Consider the following 14,181-nt stretch of genomic DNA (forward strand, 5'->3'; position numbering starts at 1 on the left):
CATTTTCTAGACAAAGTACCCGACATTGGTTGGAAAAAATTAAGCTTGTCACTTTTGCTTTGCAAGGGCAAAGTTAAAATGTTAAAATCACCAAAAGAAAAATAGTTTCTCTCTGCACTATTCTTACACTCTGAACTTGTCAAAAACCTCAATTGCATCGATAGTAGTAAGCAGACTCTTCGGGGCAGACAATGTTTTTCACAAGGGAAAAACAATTATGCAGAACCAGCAAGGGCATCACAATCAAGCATGTGAACTCTTCCAAATGCACATTGCCATTTCATAATAAAAGAGATACCGAGTATTATGCTCAACTGGCAAGGGAATGTGTATAGGCCGGTTACCATCAAACATTTAAAGTGTTACACTTTGTATAAAAAATGATCATCAGCATCAGTTAAGATTCTAATGGTACACTAATTTGACCGATATATTATTCAACCAACACATAAGAACCTCTTTTCTTTGATGCAATAATGTGTGGTAATTTTATGATCCAGTAACCAACAAGAATGGAAACACTACAGATCATATCAAGGTACAGACTATAAGAAGAAAGGGAGAACATGATACCACCATATTACATCTTCTTGGCGATGACATTCTCCACATACCACTTCTATGTCTCGACAACCCCCTCGAGGGGAACCTTGGGTTTCCAACCCATCCCATGTATCTTGGAGCTATCCATGAGCTTCCTCGGTGTGCCGTCCGGCTTGCTTGAGTCCCACACTAGCTTCCCCTGGAACCCAACCACCTCCTTGACCAGCTCCGCAAGCTCCTTGATGGTAACCTCACTTCCTCTTGATCGAATTTCATGCTCATTGCGGAAAAAGTTTGAGCAATATGCCTCCCAATTGATTGGTAGTAGAAGCTAACCCCCCACCCCCACAACAGTTCAATATCTTGGGAGCATCAACCGTTTGTGTGTCTCAGTCAAAGAAACTTCTGAAAGTTCCAAGGTTACCATCACAAGCTGGCCATCAGGTCATCAGGCATCTACAGATAGTGAATATTTTGAGAAGGCAAATGAAACTGAAAGAGGTTTATCCTTGACATCAGTTCTTTGATGAAATTAGTCTTCAAGACTGCTTGAGTTGCAGCACATCTGATATTCTTAATAACAATACAAAGCGCCAGAACAAGAACTTCATTTCTAGACAAACTACGAGATACTGGTTGGAGAAAGAAAAAGACCTTACCAGTTTTTCCTTGTAAGAACAACGATAAAATTTCTGAAGTCTCACAGACCCTTTTCCCATAACGATATTAACAACACAAGAAACTAGTTTATCTCTGCACCGATTCTTACATTCTGAAGTTGTTAAAAATCTGAATTGCATTGACACTCAAGTAAGCAGACTCTTCAGGACACACGATGTTTTTCGCAAGGTTAAAACAATCATGCAGAACAGACAAGGAATGTGAGTAGGCCAATCACAAATTCAAAGGGCATCACAATCAAGCATGCGAACTCTTCCAGATGCACAATACTTTTTCATAACAAAAGAAAAACAGAGTATCATGCTGAATAGGCAAAGGAATGAATGTAGGACAGTTTCCGTCCAATGTATAAAGTGTTACACTTTCTGTAATGAAAAAACATGCTCAGCATCAATTAAGATTCTATTGGTACACTAATTTAACCAATATATAATTCAACCAAAAACTACAAAGCAATCACAAAATGGAGGTAACTGTCCATCAGTGACGGCAGGATCCTGAAGCCTTTAACAGTACTGAAGAAATGAATGTGATTCAGGTTCAGGGTGAAACTGTCTTTCCTGTATCAACTAGGGAAGTCCAAATGGTCAGGTAGTGCATTTCGAATTCTAGATAAACAGTGAGCATGTATGTAAAAAGGAGCATCCATTTGATAGCACATTATCAGATGATTTTATCCTTCCTTCACTGAGTAGCACATCAGGGAAAATGGTCCGTCGACTTGTTACCTCATCATAAATTATTTAAAAAAAAATACTGTGATTACTTCCTCACAATTTGTCAACTTCAGTATAAACCACCATGTATGCAGATAGTGAATGCTTTCAGGAGAAGGCACGTCTAGTTGAAAGATGTTTATCCTTAACATCAAGTCTTTGATGAAATTAGTCTTTAAGAATTAGGACTGTTAAGATGCAGCACGTCTGATATATTATTATAAAAATATAAACCCCCGGCACAAGAACTTCATTTCAAGACAAACTGCCTGATACTGGTTTGAGAAAGAAAAATGACATTGCCACTTTTGCCTTGTAAGAACAACGATAAAAAAATTTCAAGTCCCATAGGTCCTTTTGCCATAATGATATTAAAAACACAAGAAATTAGTTTGTCTCTGCACTGACTCTTACATTCTGAACTTGTTAAAACTCTGAATTGTATCAATAGTCTGGAATCACTACTGTTCAAAGTCTGGAATGGCCAGGTAGTGCACTTCAAATTCTGGATAAACAGTAAGCATGTAAGATAAGGAGCTTCCATGTGATACATTATCAGACATTAACACATGAGGAAAAATAGTAATGCAACTTGTTACCTTATTGTACATTACTACAAAAATCCTGTGGCTAGTTCCTATCAATGCATCATATTGGATATAAATCACCATGTTTAGAGAAATAGAGATAGTGAATATTTTATTAGGAGAAGGCAAGTCTAACAGAATGCGGTTTATCCTTGACATAAAATCTTTGATGAAATTAGCCTTTAAGTTGCAGCACATCTGATGGCCTTAATGAAAATATAAAGCCCTGGAACAAGAACTTCATTTGTAGACAAATTACCCGATACTGGTTGAGAAAAAATAACTTGGCACTTTTGCCTTGTAAAAAACAAAGTCAAAATTTCTCAAGTCTCATACGTCATTTTCCCATACGATATTAAAGCACTGGAAATTAGTTTCACTCTGCACCGATTTTTACATTCTGAACTTGTTAAAAATGTGATGCATTGACAGCCAAGTAAGCAGACTCTTCAGAAGAAACAATTCTGCAGAACCGGCAAGGAATGTGTGCAAGACAAATACAAATTTAAAGGGCATCTTAATGAAGCATGCGAACTCTTCAATATCTGTTTCATGCTGAATTGGCAAAGAACGAGTGTAGGCCAGTTACCATCCAATGTATAAAGTGTTACACTTTCTGTAATAAAAGAACATGCTCAGCATGAATTAAGATTCTAATGGTACACTAATTTGACCAATATATTATTCAACCAACACGTAGCAACCTCTTTTCTTTGGTGCACTAATACCTGGTACTTGTGTGATCCAGTATCCAACAAGAGTAGACACACTATTGATCATGATATCAAGATACAAACTTTAAGAGGCAAAGGAGAACATGATACCACCCCGTTACTTCTTGTCGGCGATGACATTCTCCACATACCACTTGTATGTCTCGACAAGCCCCTCCTTGAGGGGAACCTTGGGCTTCCACCCCATCCCATGTATCTTGGAGCTATCCATGAGCTTCCTCGGCGTGCCGTCCGGCTTGGTCGAGTCCCACACTAGCTTCCCCTGGAACCCAACCACCTCCTTGACCAGCTCGGCGAGCTCCTTGATGGTAACCTCGCTTCCACTCCCCACATTTACATGCTCCAGCCCAGAGTATTGGTCCATCAAGAAGATCACCGCGTCGGCAAGGTCATCGACATGCAAGAATTCACGCAGCGGGGAGCCAGATCCCCACACGACGACCTCGGGGGCATCGGTGGCCTTGGCCTCGTGGAAGCGGCGGATGAGGGCGGGCAGGACGTGCGAGTTCTCCGGGTGGAAGTTGTCCTGGGGGCCGTAGAGGTTGGTGGGCATGGCGGAGACGGCGTCGAGGCCGTGCTGGATGCGGTAGGCCTGGCACATCTTGATGCCGGCGATCTTGGCGACGGCGTACCACTCGTTGGTGGGCTCGAGCGGGCCGGAGAGGAGGGAGCCCTCCGGGATGGGCTGCGGCGCGAACTTGGGGTAGATGCAGGAGGAGCCGAGGAAGAGGAGCTTGCGGACGGAGCCGCAGCGGAGCGCGGCGTCGACGACGTTGGTCTGGATCTGGAGGTTGGCGGCGATGAAGTCGGCGGGGAAGGCGGAGTTGGCGTGGATGCCGCCGACCTTGGCGGCGGCGAGCACGACGTAGCGGGGCCGCTCGGCGGCGAAGAAGGCCTCGACGGCGGCCTGGCGGGTGAGGTCGAGCTCGGCGTGCGTGCGGACGACCACGTCGGTGAAGCCGAGCGCGAGGAGGCGGCGCAGGACGGCCGAGCCCACCAGCCCGCGGTGGCCCGCCACGAAGACCCTGGCGCCCTTGTCGGCGAGGAAGGCCGGGTGCGGATCTGCGAGCAAATTAAGGGGGGGTCAGATGGAGGGAGGGAGATGGGGGGAGGAGGCGGCGCGGCTGGGGGGAGCCGGGGATTACCGGCGGGGGTGACGGTGCCCATGTCGCCGGAGACGGGAGGGCGGCGGCGGCCGGAGGTGGGGGGATGGGATTTGGGGGTGGAGTCAAGGAGGCGAGCGAGTGAGTGGGGTCTGCAGCTGCTGAAACTTGGATGGATTTCCTTTTCTTCTCGGCCCGTCAAACTTTACCGAGACTACGCAAATTGGTGGCACGTGCGGCCTCGCAAGATCCAATCCACGATGGAGGCGTTGACATTTGGTTGCTTCGATGCAACATCTGGAGCCGTGGACAGGGGATCTCTGTACATTGCTCAAAGTTGTCACATGGCTGGGCTTCAGGATACACAAAAGTGATGTAAATATAAACATCATGATTCATGAAGCAACAGGAAAACAACAGCAATGACATGAACAACCCCAACAAAAAAGGGAAAGAGATAAGCTAGAAAGAAAAAGGAGAAGAAGAAAAAAGACGGCGAGTGCACTTGATGAAGCTCTAAATGATTGGAGTCCAGGGCGACCATCGCCAGGGAGCAAGCCATGAGCAGCGCACCGAGGGGCGAGGGGTGTCATTGTTGTCATCGAAACTTATCTCGAGCCGAGACCTTGCAAACTTCAATATCACTTGTTTGCTTAGCGGCCATCCGGAAATGGTTGGTCCAGACCCACTGAGCATTATAAAATTTGCCTCCTTTCCTCCAGTTTGAAACATCTGAGTAGAAATGATCAGAACCTCTGAGTTGTACGAAAACATCAGTTCTGGAGGAGCTTCTGAAGTCCCTAGAGATCATGTGCTTTTCTCTAAAGATCTACACCAAATGAGGTTTACACATTGGTGAACCGCCATGGTCAGATAGGTGACTTTTTCCAAGACATTTGTGGTGAAGTGGTTGATGTGTGTCTTGTGACTTTGTGTCTGAACCTTCACCAATTATAAGTAGAATTCCGACAACTATCCAAATCTCGGGATGCATCCATTTATCTTGTTTCGCTCTTACTTTTCTTGACTTGCATGTGTATGGTGTTTTAGGAAATTGTAGCTTAAAATAAAATTGACCAACTAGAATTCGAAGATAGACTGTTGAACTCCCTAGCCTCATATACAATAATGCACATGCCTACACGGGCATTTTCATTACCTCGCTCTCCCGTGGTATTGTCCATGTTCCTAAGCTAATGAAATTATGAGTGTCTTGGTTGTTGTACCAAGCCCCCCCCTCCCCGGGTGCTTGCCAAGGGACATTATTGTCACGATAAGACTTGTGATGATAAATGTGTCGATTTATGTGTCGTCGGGGCTTTGTTATAATGTGTCATGTGGGGTGCATCATCACCCTGGTGCTGATTACCTTTGTTCCAGTTTCGGATGTAGATAATCCTGCATTTTCCTTGCGACACAACCTGGGATCCATCCGCCATGCCACTCTCTTCTTGACGACTGGACCAGCCATTGGCTCTAGGGGCTCATGTTCTTTAGCCAGGGAAGTTGACGGGTCTAGAGAGAGAGGAGGAACATATGCGTAATTGGCTCTAGTCCCCTTTGAATGTATAAGGGCACATAAAACGGTGGCGGTGCATGGGACGTTGGAGATGGAGACGGGCGGCCGCCGCCGCAACTAGACCGCAAACCGTAGCCTAGGCCCCTTCGCCGGCCTAGCCGGCGATCGTGCCTCCTTTGAGGATCAATGCGCCCTCGTAGCCCACCGACACGCGGAGGCCGTAAATCCAAGAGCTCTCTCGCCTCGAGCTCGTGGCGAGAAGATTATGAGTCCGGGGCAGGAGAGCTCAGGGAGGTGGCAAGACTTATTGAAGAGGCTCCCCAGACAAGCGGCCACCCGTGAGCCTACTAGGCCGAGCTTCCCATTGGCTGTCAACAAGATCAGGAGCCCGCCGGGTTCTCGAAACCAAAGAGACTCCAACTCCAGGCAGGCTCGGGGGCTACTAACAGTGCCTTAGACCAGGGATGGCTTCTCCCAAGGGAGCACGCGCCATGGGCCCATGAAGCCTACCTAGAAGGTAGCGATAGGAAGGAGCCCCGAGGAGAAGGCATGCGCAAGGACCATCTTGGCCCCCGAGACATCACGGGGGAGGCCAAGATGGGATCTATCTCTACTACTAATAAACAATCAAACATAAACTTCTCTAAACGCACCCCATAAATATACACGAACCCATTACGACCGCATGATTAGGCCCATAAACTCAATCCAACCGCTAGCCTTGATCTAATCCATTTTCTGTGTGCACTTAGCAATTTACATTGACTAACCATACTCCACCGAGGAGAATATGGTAGTTCACGTCCTACAGTCACGGAAGGGAAAAAAACTTATTGCGATCGCAATCAGATCCTAATCTTAACTACCCGCACATGACGCACGCACCAGGCACGAGCAGCCGCCGATCCTCCTTTGGCGCACGCGAGAGAGGGTAGCCGCCGATCTTCCTCTGGCACACACGAGGAGTTAATTGCAAGACACTACCACACTTCAGCACGTTGTGACGAATCAATACCACTAGTCATTTTTTTGCCATGCAGTGCCAACTCTAAGCCTAAGTGTTGCAAAACGGTCTGACAGCCGTATAAGCTCGTATTGACCACGTATCTGACCGACCGGGCCCACTTGTCAGGTGCCATGGTGGCCTACCCACGCGCACCCGCTCGGTAACTCTCGCACCCCTCTCGGTCGCTCCATGTAGCCGGGTCCGGTCAAACCCAATCGGAGCCAGCCGCACTCTGTCCCTCTCCTCGCCATCGCCCTCGTCTCTCCAGCCGCCGCCGCCGCCGCTCGCCGCGTCCGCCACTGCCGCCGCGCCATGATCTTCGAGGATGAGAGCAGCGACGACATGTCCGTCCTGCAGATCTCCTCCTCCTCCAACGGGATGCATTATCAGGTCAGTGGTAGAGCTAGGGTTAGGGTTAGGTGATTTGGGGATTTGCTTTGGTTTTCTGATTTGAGGATTTGCTCTCTGTAGGTTCCTGCTAGCATTGAAGACCAAGACTACAATGGCTTGGAGAATGCACCAGAGGGGCTCTGCGTGGAGCATCGGCTGCCAACTGAGCGTCGTGTAGCTTTTGAATCATTTGAGACGGGCAGGAGGTTTCTAGTTTGTGCTCAGCCTGTAAGATTCATGCTTTCTTTATGTTCATTGTAATATAGTTACTAGTACTGATGATGAAGCACCTAGTTACCACTTAGTAGTTTTGATGCTTCTAGTACTGATGTTCACTACAATAGCTTAGTTGGCTATGTTCACTGTAATATATTTATGGTTTAGTTATTTATTAGTAGTTCTGATGATTATGGTTTTGACGCTTATGTTCATTGTAATATGTATAGTTTGAGGCAGTGTAGTTATGAAGAAAATTGTTAGTTGATTGAAGCAGTGTAGGTTGCAGTTGAAGTAGCATTGTTTAGTTGGCCACATGTATAGTTTGTAGTTCTGCAGTTGTTAGTTCATTTTTTAAAAGTGCCCTTTCATAATGGTAATTCTTCAGAGATTAACAATATAAGTGTTTGCTATATTGCAGGAAGCTGTCAATTGTGGTTTCCTTGCTTGGGTTGACCCAGAGTGGCCTCCCACAATGCAAAATGCATTGTTGAAGCTTTGGGAAATGTTTGGAGACAGCAGGACTGCTAGGAGGAAGGATAACCTGGAAAGTTCACTTACTATCCACCACCTTAAAGAAGAGAAAAGGAATCTGGATGCCAACTATGACAAACTAGTTGAAGATGTCCATCAACTTCTCAGTGCCCAGGAGGACAGGGCATTGGATTTTAGCTCTCTGCAAGCTAAGGAGAAGAGAGACGAGAGAGCCAGTGCATCAGTTGTGGCTGCCATGAAGAATGAGATGGAGAAGAAAGAGGCGGAGAACTTCAAGATGAAAGAGAAGTACAAAGTGCTGATCAACCTGATAGAAGCTCAAGGCACTGTCATTAGGAACATGAAGATGAATCATTTGAAAGAGAAGGAAAAGCTAGCTGAAGGCAACAACAATTTAAAGATCCAGATTGATGAGCTCACCAAGTCTTTGGAAAAAGTCAAAGAAGAGAATGTGCAGTTGAACCTTCACATGTCTGATCTCAAGAGGGGACATGATAATCTGATAAAACGCAGGGATGAGGTAAAGCTCCAGCTTGCTGTTCAGTTGAAGTCACTGGAGAAGAGCAAAGAGAAGTTGAAGTTGATCCATGACATCTTGAAGGAATGAGGTAGATGAAGATGATCTAGGTAGATGGAGCAGAGCATACCTATCATGATATAAGTTGCTTTGATAGAAGGCTTTGCTAATCTTTTGTGAAGGGTGGTTTAGTTAAGTGTAATGTATGGATGTAGTAGTTGTGAACAATGTTGAACTCCACTATGCTATGGTCTTTAGCTAATGTTGTAAGAATCTAGTAATTATGGCTGTAAGAATCTATGGTTATTTAGCTAATGTTGTAAGAATCAATGTTGAACTCCAGTATGTATGCTATGTTATTTAGCTAATGCTACTCCTCAAATTATATCTCCTCTTGAACCTCTGGCCAAATGCTCAAGTTAGATTTTTTTTGAAAAGAAAGGGGTTTCCCCCCGCCCCAACTTTTATTAAGCCAAGGCAAACGGCAACCAGCATAAGACTGTTAACAACGCTCGGCAGCAACCAGAGAGTAGCTGCCACAGACAGAGAAAAGCAAAGATCTGAACTACCCTATTACAAGTTTCAAGAGGGTCCAGCTAGGAGGGGTACATAACCAGGTGACAGACATGTCAGTTGACACAAAATAAGCTAAGATAGCAGGCTAGAGAGCATCACCCAGCAGTGCCCCTGGTAGCAGCATCACCGCCTGATCGTTGCCCCCGACAGGTCCAGGACACAACGTATATTTCGCCATCTTCTCCCCTGGAAAACAAAATCATTCCGAAATCGCCATAAGCTCCAGAAGGTAGCAACAGTAACAATAGTTAAAGCTTCACAGTATTTTCTCCTCTTCCAGAAAGAAGACAGCAGTTCAAAAGATTCAGGTGCAGAAATATTAAAGCTATCAGCAACCACCTCCCAAACATGTCTAGCAACAATGCAATCAAAAAATAGATGCTGGATGGTTTCAGGTTCACTACAGAAGACACATGACATGTCATCCACATGCCTGCGCTTGGCCAGATTATCCCTAGTTAAGCTCTTATTGTAGTAGATCAACCAGAGAAAAACATGAATCGAATTAGCACGAAGGTGCAAACCTAACTCACTAGGCCAAGGCGGGGGATTGATGGGTCGTCGCTGCGTCTGAACCAGTCGGGGCAGCCGATCTACTGGCGACGTGGGGGCCAAACGGTCCCCGGTGGGATGAACTCCGGCGGGATGTTGGCGATTCCCTCCCACGATGGTGGCTTGATGTTGAGCCTCAAAGGATTCGCCGTCCTGAAGTACTCCCAGCGGGCGGCCTGCCACGGATCCGGTGACTCTGCCTCCTGGATCACCCAAAACAGTGGCTCCACATCCTCGCAGCCGTTGTTGCCGATGAAGCGCGCGCGCTCGACGAACTTCGCATGGCGGAGGATGTGCATGTAAATCTCCCCCACTCGTCACGGTCGGGGAAGCGCTCCCGTACCACCCGATGAAGGAAATATGCCTTAGAGGCAATAATAAAGTTATTATTTATTTCCTTATATCATGATAAAAGTTTATTATTCATGCTAGAATTGTATTAACCGGAAACATAATACATGTGTGAATACATAGACAAACAGAGTGTCACTAGTATGCCTCTACTTGACTAGCTCGTTAATCAAAGATGGTTATGTTTCCTAACCATGGACAAAGAGTTGTTATTTGATTAACGGGATCACATCATTAGTTGAATGATCTGATTGACATGACCCATTTCATTAGCTTAGCACCCGATCGTTTAGTATGTTGCTATTGCTTTCTTCATGACTTATACATGTTCCTATGACTATGAGATTATGCAACTCCCGTGTGCCAGAGGAACACTTTGTGTGCTACCAAACGTCACAACGTAACTGGGTGATTATAAAGGTGCTCTACAGGTGTCTCCAAAGGTACATGTTGGGTTGGCGTATTTCGAGATTAGGATTTGTCACTCCGATCGTCGAAGAGGTATCTCTGGGCCCTCTCGGTAATGCACATCACTTAAGCCTTGCAAGCATTGCAACTAATGAGTTAGTTGCAGGATGATGTATTACGGAACGAGTAAAGAGACTTGCCGGTAACGAGATTGAACTAGGTATTGGATACCGACGATCGAATCTCAGGCAAGTAACATACCGATGACAAAGGGAACAACGTATGTTGTTATGCGGTCTGACCGATAAAGATCTTCGTAGAATATGTAGGAGCCAATATGGGCATCCAGGTCACGCTATTGGTTATTGACCGGAGACGTGTCTCGGTCATGTCTACATTGTTCTCGAACCCGTAGGGTCCGCACGCTTAAGGTTTCGATGACAGTTATATTATGAGTTTATGAGTTTTGATGTACCGAAGGAGTTTGGAGTCCCGGATGAGATCGGGGACATGACGAGGAGTCTCGAAATGGTCGAGACATAAAGATTGATATATTGGACGACTATATTCGGACATCGGAAAGGTTCTGAGTGATTCGGGTATTTTCGGAGGTACCGGGGAGTTACGGGAATACGAGGAAGAAGCAATGGGCCTTAATGGGCCTTAGTGGGAAGGACCAGGAGGTGGCGCGCGCCCCTCCCAAGCCCAGTCCGAATTGGACAAGGGGTTTGGGGCGCGGCCCCTCTCTCCCTTCCTTCCCCTCTTCCCCCCTTTCCCCCCTTCTCCTAGTTGGACTAGGAAAGGTGGAAACCTACTCCAACTAGGAGTAGGAATCCTACTCCTCCTTGGCGCGCCCACAAGGGCCGGCCGGCCTCCCCCTTGCTCCTTTATATACGGGGGCAGGGGGCACCCCATAGACACACAAGTTGATCTTCGTGATCGTTCTCTTAGCCGTGTGCGGTGCCCCCTTCCACCATAATCCTCGATAATATTGTAGCAGTGCTTAGGCAAAGCCCTGCGACATTAGTACATCAAGATCGTCACCACACCGTCGTGCTGACGGAACTCTTCCCCGACACTTTGCTGGATTGGAGTCCGGGGATCATCATCGAGCTGAACGTGTGCTAGAACTCGGAGGTGCCGTAGTTTCGGTGCTTGATCGGTCGGGCTGTGAAGACGTACGACTACATCAACCGCGTTGTCATAACGCTTCCGCTATCGGTCTACAAGGGTACGTAGAAAACACTCTCCCCTCTCGTTGCTATGCATCACCATGATCTTGCGTGTGCGTAGAAAATTTTGAAATTACTAGATTCCCCAACAGTGGCATCCGAGCCTAGGTTTTATGTGTTGATGTTATATGCACGAGTAGAACACAAGTGAGTTGTGGGCGATATAAGTCATACTGCTTACCAGCATGTCATACTTTGGTTCGGCGGTATTGTTGGATGAAGCGGCCCGGACCGACATTACGCGTACGCTTACGCGAGACCGGTTCTCCCGACGTGCTTTGCACATAGGTGGCTTGCGGGTGACAGTTTCTCCAACTTTAGTTGAACCGAGTGTGGCTACGCCCGGTCCTTGCGAAGGTTAAAACAGCACCAACTTGATAAACTATCGTTGTGGTTTTGATGCGTAGGTAAGATTGGTTCTTGCTTAAGCCCGTAGCAGCCACGTAAAACTTGCAACAACAAAGTAGAGGACGTCTAACTTGTTCTTGCAGGGCATGTTGTGATGTGATATGGTCAAGACGTGATGAGATATAAGTTGTTGTATGAGATGATCATGTTTTGTTGAAGTTATCAGCAACTGGCAAAATCCTTATGGTTGTCTCTCTATTGCATAAGATGCAAGCGTCCAATAATTGCTTTACTTTATCGCTATGCGATAGCAATAGTTGCAAGAGCAATGGTTGGCGAGACGACCACGTGACGACACATTGATATAGATCAAGATGATGGAGATCATGGTGTCATGCCGGTGACGATATAGATCATGACAGTACTTTGGAGATGGAGATCAAAGAAGCAAGATGATGATGGCCATATCGTGTCACATATTTTTGATTGCATATGATGTTTATCTTTTATACATCTTATTTTTGCTTAGTTTGACGGTAGCATTTTAAGATGATCTCTCACTAATTATCAAGAAGTGTTCTCCCTGAATATGCACCGTTGCGAAAGTTCTTCGTGCTGAGACACCACGTGATGATCGGGTGTGATAGGCTCTACGTTCAAATACAACGGGTGCAAAACAGTTGCACACGCGGAATACTCAGGTTATACTTGACGAGCCAAGCATATACAGATATGGCCTCGGAACACGGAGACCGAAAGGTCGAGCGTGAATCATATAGTAGATATGATCAACATAGTGATGTTCACCAATGAAACTGCTCCATCTCACGTGATGATCGGACATGGTTTAGTTGATTTGGATCACGTGATCACTTAGAGGATTAGAGGGATGTCTATCTAAGTGGGAGTTCTTAAGTAATATGATTAATTGAACTTAAATTTATCATGAACTTAGTCCTGGTAGTATTTTGCAAATTATGTTGTAGATCAATAGCTCGCGTTGTTGCTTCCCTGTGTTTATTTTGATATGTTCCTAGAGAAAATTGTGTTGAAAGATGTTAGTAGCAATGATGCGGATTAGATCCGTGATCTGAGGTTTATCCTTATTGCTGCACAGAGGAATTATGTCCTTGATGCACCGCTAGGTGACAGACCTATTGCAAGAGCAGATGCTGACGTTATGAACGTTTAGCTAGCTAAATATGATGACTACTTGATAGTTTAGTGCACCATGCTTAACGGCTTAGAATCGGGACTTCAAAGACGTTTTGAACGTCATGGACCATATGAGATGTTCCAGGAGTTGAAGTTAATATTTCAAGCAAATACCCGAGTTGAGAGATATGAAGTCTCCAACAAGTTCTATAGCTAAAAGATGGAGGAGAATCGCTCAACTAGTGAGCATGTGCTCAGATTGTCTGGGTACTACAATCGCTTGAATCAAGTGGGAGTTAATCTTCCAGATAAGATAGTGATTGACAGAATTCTCTAGTCACCATCACCAAGTTAGTAGAACTTCGTGATGAACTATAGTATGCAAGGGATGACGAAAACGAATCCCGAGCTTTTCATGATGATGAAATCGATGAAGGTAGAAATCAAGAAAGAGCATCAAGTGTTGATGGTTGACAAGATCACTAGTTTCAAGAAAAGGGCAAAGGAAAAAAAGGGGAACTTCAAGAAAAACAGCAAGCAAGTTGCTGCTCATGTGAAGAAGCCCAAGTCTGGTCCTAAGCCTGAGACTAAGTGCTTCTACTACAAAGGGACTGGTCACTGGAAGCAGAACTACCCCAAGTATTTGGCGGATAAGAAGGATGGCAAAGTGAACAAAAGTATATTTGATATACATGTTATTGATGTGTACTTTACTAGTGTTTATAGCAACCCCTCAGTATTTGATACTGGATCAGTTGCTAAGAGTAGTAACTCGAAACGGGAGTTGCAGAATGAACAGAGACTAGTTAAGGGTGAAGTGACGATGTGTGTTGGAAGTGGTTCCAAGATTGATATGATCATCATCGCACACTCACTATACTTTCGGGATTAGTGTTGAACCTAAATAAGTATTATTTGGTGTTTGCGTTGAGCATGAATATGATTTGATCATGTTTATTGTAATACGGTTATTCATTTAAGTAAAAGAATAAATTGTTGTTCTGTTTACATGAATAAAACCTTATATGGTTACACACCCAATGAAAATAGCT

At 45.5% G+C, this 14,181-nt stretch overlaps 2 protein-coding genes across 2 annotated transcripts; one reads left to right on the forward strand and one right to left on the reverse strand.

Moving 5' to 3' along the window:
* Window positions 1–3,044: 3,044 nt before the first annotated feature.
* Window positions 3,045–4,565, reverse strand: LOC125520506 (putative GDP-L-fucose synthase 1). Its single transcript, XM_048685460.2, has 2 exons — window positions 4,407–4,565; window positions 3,045–4,323 (listed from the first exon to the last, which is right to left on the reverse strand). Exons 1-2 carry the CDS (start codon window positions 4,426–4,428, stop codon window positions 3,359–3,361), a joined length of 987 nt encoding a protein of 328 aa, XP_048541417.1. The 5' UTR covers window positions 4,429–4,565; the 3' UTR covers window positions 3,045–3,358.
* Window positions 4,566–7,373: 2,808 nt separating this feature from the next.
* On the forward strand, window positions 7,374–8,788 carry LOC147961727 (uncharacterized). The gene is made up of 2 exons (XM_087532261.1): window positions 7,374–7,507; window positions 7,917–8,788. Exon 2 carries the CDS (start codon window positions 7,971–7,973, stop codon window positions 8,595–8,597), a length of 627 nt encoding a protein of 208 aa, XP_087388387.1. The 5' UTR covers window positions 7,374–7,507; window positions 7,917–7,970; the 3' UTR covers window positions 8,598–8,788.
* The last annotated feature ends 5,393 nt before the right edge of the window (window positions 8,789–14,181 follow it).

This window comes from Triticum urartu, chromosome 7A (assembly GCF_056163025.1).
Source record: "Triticum urartu cultivar PI428250 chromosome 7A, HENAU_Tu73, whole genome shotgun sequence".
Lineage (NCBI taxonomy): Eukaryota > Viridiplantae > Streptophyta > Magnoliopsida > Poales > Poaceae > Triticum > Triticum urartu.